A 12179-nucleotide genomic window follows, 5' to 3' on the forward strand; every position below is an offset into this window, starting at 1 on the left:
GTCTAACGATTAAACATTATAAATCTTGATACGGAATTAATAGAGATATCAACAAAATTTGTACTGATTATTAATATCTCTATAAATTATCTGATAATTTGCTTTGCATACGTCTGATCATTTTTAAATGCCAAATACGAATCAAATATTTTTGAATCATCCAAATCGGTTGATCTGTGCTCTAGAAATTCTACACAATAGATTGTATCTACACATACAATCATGCATTCTACATACATACATATACACACTTACAAACACAACAATTTAACTAAGGTGTGCCAAAATGTTCAGAAGTTTTTGAAACATGATGATATATAAACATTTTTTTTATTTTTTGCGATTGGTTTATCTCTTTTGTGGATTTTAAGCATCATTTTTATGGACTTATTTTAAAATATTTCGCGGAATTAAATTTTCATTTGTGATTTAATTATGCTTGCGCAATATTTGTTTTTACATTAAACGCAGAAAATGGTGATGGATTATTTTGTTTAACCGTTTGATGTTAAGTTAATTATTTTTAAAGGATTAATATTATGACATGTTGTATATTCATACTTAATTCGACTAATGAGTTAATATTTAATGCGTTTTTGCGAAACATATATGGTTTAGTTTTCGAATTTCCATGGCGAATAGTCTGAAAAATCTAGAAATTCTTCTCGAATCCCTGCATTTAAATTGATACCATATATTTTATAATGATAATTTTATTCAGTTAAAACTATTTTTGTTTGAAAATTGATATAAAAATTATTTATAATGTTTTCTTGCAATGGTGAAAATGCAATAAAAATGACAATTTCTGTAAAAACTTACTATAATGAATAATTCATTATTACTATTATGTTGTTTCATGCTGTATACTCGTAATATAAACTGTTTGAAAAATAACTTCACTATATACGTTTTTGAAATAAATATACAACGTTCAATAAAATGTATTTGATGTTATATCTTTATATTTACTATCAACAAAATCTAAAAAAACAATAATACTTCTTTTTTCTAATTTAATATAATAATTATAATTTTATTAGTTAAAGTTTATATAGTCTTGACGAGAGAATTATTATAAAAATAAATTTCTAATTAATTTTATTCATTAATTACGTTTCAATGTTTATTTAGCTCATACATTATTTTTCAGATATTTTTTAGAAACGTATATTTCAACATGAGTTGCATATTTTAATAAAATTAATTTTATGAAAAAACCAAGTACATAAGTTAAATTTAGTTGCAACTGGAATAACGTATAATATTCGCCAGCTATAAATAGTTCAGAGGGTAGTGCTCTCAGTAAAAAAATGTTTTATAGAGTTGAATATATGCACATGATTAATGCAAATGTGCATAATATATATATATATATATATATATATATACACTTCTTAATTACATACGATAAAGTGAATTAAATAATAACGCTGCATGATTATTTAAATTCATATTGAAGGATATATTTTTTACAGTTGCGTTATTTACTATTGAATAACATGCTTTGAGTTTTACATTATTTCTTATTATTTCTTAATAAGGTTATGGCCATTTTATATTTATATAGAGAAAACGTGCCTTTTAAATTTTCTTATAAAAACTGTATATAATTATAGTAAATCTCATTCTTCCAGCAGGATTCCTACTTATCTTTTATTTTTATAAGAAATGTGTATCAACATTAAATTAAATTGCATATCAATTAAAAAAATGTAATATGACGCTAATATAATGTGTACAATATATATAATGTTAACTTTGTAATATTTAACAATATGGTTTACATTATCGTTTGAACTCCATAAATCTATGGGGCACAATTTTACTTTTGGCATACCTTAGAAAAATGTATAGATACAATTTTTCATCCACGATTTCGGGCGCACAAATCAACCGATTTGAATTATTCAAAAACATTCGACTCCTATTGATTAGACGGCATGCTGATTAGTTTCTGGTACAAATACAGGGCAAAAAGTGCCAAAAACGGTAATTTGTGAGAGAACGGAGTATCCGATTTGAATGATTCAAAGAACATGTTAATTGTATTGACGATATAAGGAATTTGTGAAATTTTTGGTAAGGCAGGTCTAGCGGTTTCATAGATACAGAGGAAAAAGTGAAAAAATGGTGTTTGGCGGTGAGAAAATCATTAGTCATATGCACATCAAATTATAAGATATTTGATAAAATTTTCAAAAATGAGTACTGATTTGTTACAAGTTTGTTGGGTTTCAACAAGATGTTAATTCTTGAAGTTCACTTATACGGTTCAAGCTAATTACAAAATTTCCAGAATTTTTTTTCAAAAATATACAAAGCTTTATACTTAAAATATGAAATTTAAACTTACAAACCAGTTTGAAAATGTAAATATTTCAAATTCGTTATTCTAGTCGTAAGCAATATAATCTAAGATGGATTTATTCAGCACTTATTGCTAATATAAACTTTCTCAAGTGTTTTGGTCAATAATAATGTTGTCACTGTATATTTTATGAACGATAAAATATGTAGTGATTATAATTATTTATTTGAAAATGTTTAAAACAATTGTTATCAATCATTGATCAATATTTATTGATTACTGATTTTTTTCCTCGAATATATTAATTCTGGTACGGGAAGTTCCAGCAATTTTTCTTAAGGCACAATGCCTTGCACCGCTAGTTACAAACATCTTCATTTGACTTTAACATAACTGTATCCGTAGTATATTGATCACAGAATCAGCCATTATTCTTTGATTACATTGCAACGAGCAAATAAATTGAATTTACTTGTATAACTGAAATGTTGAATAATTCATGTGGACATTTTTTTCTTTTATTCAGGGCAAAGAGCTACCTGCAAAAGATCTTTCCGGTACGTCGGACCCGTACGTCAGAGTCACTCTATTGCCTGACAAAAAACACAGGCTGGAAACTAAAATAAAACGTCGGACGCTCAACCCTAGATGGAACGAAACTTTCTACTTTGAAGGTTTTCCGATACAGAAGTTGCAGTCTAGGGTAAGAATGCTCTTGTCATTTCGAAACAAACTTTATATATAACTTACTGTGCAAAGTGCCTCTACGTGAACATGATCATACTTGTCGGCATACACTTAAGTTTGGATATGATGATTGATTTTATAAGGATGATAGAATTATTCATGCGTTTCCTTTCAGATAAAATATTTTTGAGTTGATGTAAATGTTTAAATAATAATTTCAATACTTATATATGTATGAATGAGATTTGTTCTTATTCATTCTTATTTATGAAATTATCCGCTACCAATTATAGAAGCAGAATCAACGTTCATTCTCACGATTAACAAAGCCAAATGTACTCGGAAGCCCTTTACTTTTGTATTGTTATTTTTCTTCTTGTATTTGTTTTATATTATACTCCTAATAGATTCTCTTCTGATAGTATCTGTTATAATCAAATGCTATCCCTTTCATATCGTTAACAATCTTTGCTCATTGTTTTATCTAACAGATTACAGAATTATAACCCAATTGTGGCGGTTAAATCGACCAATGTAATGGCAACGCTATTAATACGCTGCTTTCTTCATACAAAATAGTAGTAAAAACTGTCAAAAGGTTGGTTATGTATTTGCTGTCTGATCAGGCTACCACATCAAAAAATGCACTTATGATAACATTCTTTTTTGATATTTATGCGTTTCCTAGGTTAGGTTTTTTTATCTAAAACGCCTGACTGCGCAGCAAATACATTGCATTTTTTACCTGACGTCTGACTGCATAGAAGTTGCTAGTTTTTAGCACTATTGAGTGTTTATACTATTGACAGTTTAGTACTATGTCAGTTTTTAGTACCATTTTATATGAAAAGTGCAGCATGACTTAGCTGTATGTGCGTCACGCAGTTATGGAATGTATTAAAACACTTCTTCGGTATTCAGGTTGTTGGGTTATAATTTAAACCTTGTAGCTGTGGACTGTATCAAACGTTAATTTGTTGGTATAGTTTATATATTTGTTGCAGTTCTAATTGTACTATTCATTTGTCACTAAGTTCTAATTGAAAAAGATACATTTATTGATTATTTATTACACATGTTGTTACACGGACTTTAGTTTTTGAAGTGAACCAGGGGTAGCAATCATTCCTGTATACATCATGTACATCATGTAAAAGCTCAATGCCATGAAGATTTTTAATTCGTGTTTTTTCCTTCAAAAATAAATATAATAGAGATTTGTTCTAAAAGTTGTCCGTTTTTAATTGCACCTCAAAAAATATGAGTCGTTGGTTTGGAATTTAATTTCACTTATGAAATCCACATTGCACGACCCTTTCAAATGTAGACGTATATTCCAAGATTAAAGGCCATGTTTTAGGTTAAAATTAAGTTCTAATATAATGTAAATCGTGAATAATTTGTTATAACTGCAATAGGTCTACGTTTCAACAATATTTTGAGCTTTATATTTACGACAAAATTCATTCCAAATTCATCTGTTGCAAATGTACAACATTAATTTAATATGAATAACTTTAATATGATTTTTATATAAAAAATCAATGTTTAAATAAAATGAAAACGAACTAAAATTTGCAACAAAAGTCGATTTTATCTCATTTCAAGTTCGAAATATACATATATTTTTTCTCTAATGTTCAAAAAATATGAATGAAATTTTGTTCGATTGCCTGGGACACCGAAAATTTTTACAACTGGACATTTATTGGTCATTTGGTCATAAATTGCACGGTTGTCTAGTTGCCTAGTGGATGGGTACCATAACATTGATCTTTTTTACCGCAGAATCGAGACATAAATTGAGATAAAATTAATAATACTTGTTTGTAAAACATTTATTTTGAATAAGCAATTAAAATGATGTGTTTATTATCCAAAACAAAAAACGTTAAACACTGCAATTAAAATGTGTATACAGCAAAACGAATGTTCAATCGATTTCCTTTGTCGAATTCCATTAATATTCGCTTTCTATAAATATATAATAAAATGTTTGTTGTTAATTGTAAATGTAATAAAACAAATTGTTTACATAAGCGTTGAAAAAATATTTGTTCGTAGCAATGGAATTGAATTAAATTTATTCAATTGTATTTTACAGGTTCTGCATTTACACGTTTTTGATTACGACAGATTCTCGAGAGATGATTCCATAGGAGAAGTATTCTTGCCTTTGTGCCAGGTAAGTGATTCAATGTCGAGTAGCGGAAAATAATATGGTATCTACAAAATTATGTGCATGTATTTTCTCATATGTGTATATCAAAAGTATTATGAGTGGATGGAATATTAAATTTGAAACATGAACACGCAACACACTTTTTGGACTATTCATTAAATATTCCAAATTTTTAAATATTTTACCTATTTTTCAAGTTATCCTATCTTTTAATTTTGTTTAACAATAACACATGTTCACATACTATTTTTTCATAGATCTTACTTCAGATAACATGAATATACATATTTGATTAAGTATAGAATATATTACACTTACGATGTAATAAACCGAGACACAAAACGTTTGTGAAATTTAAAATTTTCAATAAATAACGCAAAACGAGTGTTGTATGTTTATATTTCTAATTTAATATGTATATAAATGTGAAGAACTATCTATTATTTTCAAATAAATACCAACATTTTATTATACGTTTTTCGTATTGTATACCGTTTGTTATACGAGTATGGTTTCCCACCACATTAAGAGTAACTTAAATGGCTCTTTTACAGAGATCTCATTTAAAAACTGTAATAAACGATTTTCACAATCTTCCTTAAATTTGCTATACTGAAGAAATTTCCCATTGTAAGTAAACGATAGTAGTATCTGCTTTTTCCTTGTTAGTCTGTATGGGGGGATACATTAAAACTTTTTAACCAAGCGCCAAGGAAGTTTCTAGTAACTCACTATAGTGAGGTGTCACAACACCTTTACTGTTATCCAATTCAGGCTGTTTCTGATCAGTAAGAGCCGGCATTAAACGATATAGTAGTTGACAATAGAGACCAGAATTTAGCATTTTTATTTGCATGCAAATTTTTCTCTTCAGTCCTACCAAGTTTTTGTTCCAAGCATCTTTCTATCATTCAATAATCGAAAGAAACATGGATAAAACTAATCAATATGTAATTTTGAATTGAATTTAACGTTAATACAATTTCTATCAATTTTAGGTGGATTTCAGTGAAAAACCGTCGTTTTGGAAGGCGCTTAAGCCTCCCGCAAAAGATAAATGTGGTGAATTACTTTGTTCTCTGTGCTATCATCCCAGTAACAGCATACTGACGTTGGGTCTACTCAAAGCGCGAAACCTGAAAGCCAAGGATATTAATGGCAAATCAGGTAAATATATTTACCTTCGGCTACATTACGCAGAATTTGATAATAGAAAACCTTTTATTATTTAGGAAATTCATTCATATTTAAGTAGGGTTCTATTCTAGGCACTGTCTGTCTGCTTAATTTCTGTGGATGTGTATTTCAATTCAATGTTTTCAATTAGAAGTTTTATAGACATTATTAACTTTCCGAGAGAGTTTATGTTTTATCCAGAAAATTCGACTCGCATCCTCTACATTTGAACTCATTCTGAATCATTTAATTTAAAATAGCAAATTGTATGTGTGTGTGAAAATATTCTCAAAAAAATATAAGCATGAATTTCTACTAACTGATTAGAGTTTTGTAGAGATTTCTGTTTGAAACGTATTCAGTATACGGCTTAATTCAATTCAATTCAATATTCAATATTTTGGTTTTTACAATGATATTTTTCTCAAAAAATTTTATACCTCGACTATCAAATTACTCAGTTACAGTTATTGTTAACCGACAATTACTCAGTTACTTCATATTCAATGAGAATATTCAAAGCGAAACTGTTCTTAGGCAAAGTCATAATAAATGCACAATTGCCTGTATGAACATTTTCTACGATTTTTATTTGCTATTATTCAGATATAGATATTATATGCGGATTATAGGCTTATTGAATTCGTAAAAATTAGCTTGTTTAATTCATTATTAATATGTTTTGGAATGTCTACAATATTATAAAAAATTAAATGTTTGTATAAAATTTTCAACGAATAAATTAGATTTTTGGTATTTTTAATTTGCCTCAAAACAAGTATCGTGGAAAACTGGGACAACACTTTAATTATTTTGAACATTATTAAAAATACGTTATATTTCATTGAAAATTTTCTCAATCACCTAGTATCGATATTATAAGGTTTCTATTTATTTTTAGTTTCATTTGTGGAATAGATTATTTGAAATGCTTCTAATTTTTTAAGTATACATACTCCTGCATTTTTGAACCTGTATTGTGTAATCTTTGCGATCAACGTTTCCGAAAGCTCTCTAATGACATATATAAATTAATTTTGCCAGATTTCGTCACGATTAACATTTTTCGCACAGGCAGCATTAGTACCCAAATATCATTAGGTTCACAAAACCCCAAATATACATTCTTGATGAATATAAGTAAAAACCCCACATCAGCAAATTTGCGAATTGGATCTGACTATGTTTAATATTCTTGTTGCGATGCTGTTTTCCGTATCTCATCTTATATTGACTCACTGTACCACGTAATGCTCTTTTCACGCTTTCACATAATAATCGAAACTTAAGTAATTAAATATATATATATATATATATATATATAATACATAACTTTTCAGATACTGCGAGTGTTACACAATTAAGTAAAAATTGTTATTGAAAATGAATAGAATAGAATGAATATTAACTAATAAATCTCTTAACTGTCTTTTGCACCTAAGTGGTTTATAAATATTCTTATGTGTCATATTATTTGAGTTTACGTTATGTGTCGCAGATGATGCAAGAATTTACTTAATGACAAATAACAAATATATGAAACTTCTAATTGGCGTGCGCTATATCTAAATGTTTATATTCAGAGCTAATACTATTAGAGATTCATTTTTTATTCATTCGGAAGCATTGGCGCCCTTGGGAGCATAGAAATTCGAAAATGTCCTTGTTAAGGACCACCCTAGTATATATATATATATATATATATATATATATATATACATATACTAACAAACCCGACAAACTCCGTTTCGCCACCAGTTGGTTTCGTGAGAAAGATGAAGAAATTTTTTGTTTGTTTTATATTTGAAAAAGAAAAAAATGATTTTATTACACAACGGTAATGAATTTATTTCGATTACAAAAATGAAGTGTTTTTAATTGAACTTTTCTAAGTAAATGAGAGTGAATCCGCAAATTATCCGTTTCATTAAAGTGCTCTTTGGTAAACCACATTTTTTGTTTTTTGGTCGGACGTTAACACAAACAAAGCGGATGGTTTTCCAGCTCGTGAACAGGCAACGTATAACTGCCCATATGAAAAACAATGATTTTCTAAATAATCTATTTGAAATTTATCCTTCAAACACTGAGCGATTGGTCTTGCGACTTGTTATTGCGAACGCAAGGCGAACTGGAAATTACAATTGTTTGAAGTCAAACGGAAGACCAGTCGGAATCATTGATATGTCACCAAATTGCCAGCAATTTTTGATTGAATGTTGAAATTCAGTGCGTGTACATCATTATTCTTCGCGGCAACAATTGCTCGTTGACTTAACCAAGCATAATTCTGATAATTTTCACTAATGTCATTACTCAAATTTTTAATTACGGTGCGTGAAGTTCAAGCAATTTGCATTGAGGCACGATGCCATGCACCACTAATTTTCTTAGCTATATTGCTTGCGGAAACTTTTCCAACGAATGTAAAATTGTCGAAATCGGTTCGTGCGTTCTGGAGTTATATCGTCAGGAAGGAAATCCCGACTTATTTTTATATATATATATATATATGTAGATATATATATATATATATATATATATATATATATATATATATATGTATATATATATATATATATATATATATATATATATATATATATATTTGAAGCCTAGAATTTTTATTCCCTATTTCCCGTGATAAAATTGTTTTTTAGATGCAAACACTAGTTTTCAAATATAAACTATACATCTATTGCAATATTACTGTTAATTGACACAATGCTAATTTAAATTTAATTGCAATTTAAATTGTAAATGAACGCAAATTTAAGATAATAAACATGCGTAGATTTATGGTCAAAATTTCTACGAAACCAATTATGTAAAAGATCGTTTAATTGAAAAACGATAAATCTAAACCACAAAAGATCGTAAAACATACATCATGGAAATTTTATATTACTTTTAAATCATTTATTTTAAAATCCTAATTATAATAAAAATGCTTTAGGCACTCACTTATATAAATATATATATATATATATATGTATATATATGTATATGTATGTGTGTGTATGTTTATGCAATGCGCATTATTAGTATAATAAAACTATAAGTTTATGAAGAAAGTACAAACTCTTTCAAACTTTTATGCATTATGATAGTGCATCCATAAAACCCTAATCTCCTCGAACCTATATATTTTAGCATATGTGTTTTGAATTTCAGATCCGTACGTAAAAGTATGGCTGCAGTTTTCCGACAAACGCGTCGAGAAACGTAAAACAGCTATCTTCAAATGCACCCTTAATCCAGTGTTCAACGATTCGTTCAGCTTCAACGTGCCGTGGGAGAAGATTCGCGAATGCTCCCTCGATGTCATGGTCATGGACTTCGACAATATTGGACGGAACGAACTGATAGGGAGGATATTGTTAGCAGGTAACAACACAGGGATATTAGATTTCGATCAAAATTTACTTTAATCTCTAATCCTCGAAAATTGACGCTTATTTCTAGCTTATGCTCAGAAAAACATTTTTATATTTTTGTTTTTTTTCTGAGATTCTATATATAGTGCAGTAAACGGAGACGAAAATAGGGTATAACCTCTGAATTTTTTTTACTGTGCTCCGATTTGCATCAAATTTTGGTATTAGGTTCATCTTACCCTCAAGTTCACAAGTGAAAATAATTTGGACGCCGCCACCACCCCCCGGAGAGATGACACCCCTTCTCAGTTGTGTAATTTTATTTTTCCAAAATAACGTCAGATATCGATAGAAGAATTAATTATTAGAAAACAATGTCTATTAAAGTTTTCCAAAAGAACTAATACTTTTCGAGTTACTGGCCACTAAAAATTCATATATTTTTGGCGTTTTTCTTCGTTTTTTTGCAAATATCTCCTAAAATATACATCATAACGAAAATCATGTAATGAACAAAATAATTTCGATAAAAATCTTGATAAATCGCTGTTTTGGGGTAAGATGTACCTAATTCCAAAATTTTATGCAAATCGGAGCACAGTAAAAAAATTCATACCCAAAACGCTCCATTGACTGGAGTAATAATTATGCATTATCAACTAACTTATTAACACTAATTAGTTGAAACGCTATCGATTTTCATATGATATTCGGTAAATTGACTTATTGAGTTATTATAATAATTAGGCTATTGTAGATTTTTTATTTAACGAGTTTACTATGATTAACAAATACTGGTGATGAAGTGGCAGAATTTTATACTCGTAGAGCATATTCGTATTTGTCACCCGTATAAACCAGCAATCATTTGCTAAAATTTATGCTAATTTTTTTTAAGCAAGCTAGATATATTCTAAAATGAAATTTTGTTTAGAATATTTTGAGGCTATGACTGTAATAAAATAAATAGTTGTATGTATAAATCTTGGTATGGAACTCATAGAAATGTGAACAAAATTTGTACTTCCTGTTGTGCACATGTGTATTGATATTTTATGACTGCCAAATGGCTTTCATTTTTAACTTTGTTTTAATGGATCTCCGAAGCGGCTGGACTTGCCTTCCCAAAAATTTAATCTATTCTTCAGTCCATTAATACAAGTGAAATATTTTTTGAATGATTCTAATCGGTCGGAATCTGTCTCTCAAAAACTAAAATATCGCATTTTAGTTTGGCATTTTCTGCCTCGTATATTCGAAACAGCTAGATCTGTCTTTGCTGAAACTAAAGAGTACGTTTACTCGTCAATGCGAGTCCAATGTTTTTTTTTAATCAAACAATTCGGTTGAACCGTGCTCATTTAAGATTAACTAATCAAGCTATATATTATTTTATATATCAGTAATAATAGTTATGACATATTTTTTCTATTTCTGAGCTTTAAACGAATAATAACTTTTCAAATGAATTTAAATGAATAATAACTTGTTTTTGTACTGTATTAATAAAATTTCTTTACCTAAAATCCTAGTTTGCAAAATCAAAATGATCGAGTTCTGGAAACCACTTAATAAACTAGTATGTACGCTTGATATTTTTTCGAGTATTTTTCAGGCAATATATAATAATTTTTATATATGCCTACGTGTATTTAAATAGGCAAGAATTATCTAAAGTATTTAAAGTTTTATATTTTAGTACTCTTATAGTAATATTATTTCTTTGTCATAAAACGTGAACGTGTACAACCCAGTGCATTTACGTCGTAGATATAATTACGTCTCACAAACTATCCGAGTATAAATTCCATTTATTCTTACTTTAATTAAAACGCTTTCCTTTCATTAATTCAAGAACTGTAATATTTCGATACGCGTCGTAATTTATTTCATAGTCTCTTCTCACACAAACCAATCGACGGTAAGTGAAATATTGGACCAAAGAGATACAGCGATACAACTATATCTTTAAATTATTTTTTTTTTTCATATAATGATTGTTATAAAATATTTGTTATTTTATGTACTATAAATAGGGCTTGAAAACACAAAATTATAAGTTTGATAATTGTCTTTTAACGGTTCATTTGTTGATATTAGATGCAAGAACACATCGGCGTTTATTCGTCACACTATTAATTTTGCATGTTTTGAATATATGTATATATGACACGAAATATCTGAAACTGATTACACAAGGCTTATAACCAAAATTCAAAACAAAAATCAAATCCAAGCTTATTATGTATAATACTTTAAATTAAAATTACAATTCGAGATAATGTGATGTTGATAATATCATTACTATTTAATCAAAACCTAATCTTTATATCGAGGCAATATCCGTGAAAAAGTATCCTTACTTGGACACCTTAATGCTACTTACAAATTCCAATACACGACTATATCTCGTAAAATTAAATAGTATCAAGTTTTATGAGGTCCC

At 28.4% G+C, this 12179-nt stretch overlaps 1 protein-coding gene across 1 annotated transcript in view; it reads left to right on the forward strand.

Moving 5' to 3' along the window:
* LOC113385833 (synaptotagmin-7-like) overlaps positions 1 to 12179 on the forward strand; it is a 53170-nt gene that overhangs the window by 25531 nt on the left and 15460 nt on the right. The window contains exons 3-6 of the mRNA XM_026623662.1: positions 2838 to 3014; positions 5103 to 5183; positions 6179 to 6347; positions 9531 to 9743. Of these exons, the coding sequence (XP_026479447.1) occupies positions 2838 to 3014; positions 5103 to 5183; positions 6179 to 6347; positions 9531 to 9743 (640 nt within the window). The remainder of the gene's footprint in view (positions 1 to 2837; positions 3015 to 5102; positions 5184 to 6178; positions 6348 to 9530; positions 9744 to 12179) is intronic.

Source organism: Ctenocephalides felis, unplaced genomic scaffold (genome assembly GCF_003426905.1).
Source record: "Ctenocephalides felis isolate EL2017-DRISC unplaced genomic scaffold, ASM342690v1 CF-g0.4_SCAFFOLD_03571, whole genome shotgun sequence".
Lineage (NCBI taxonomy): Eukaryota > Metazoa > Arthropoda > Insecta > Siphonaptera > Pulicidae > Ctenocephalides > Ctenocephalides felis.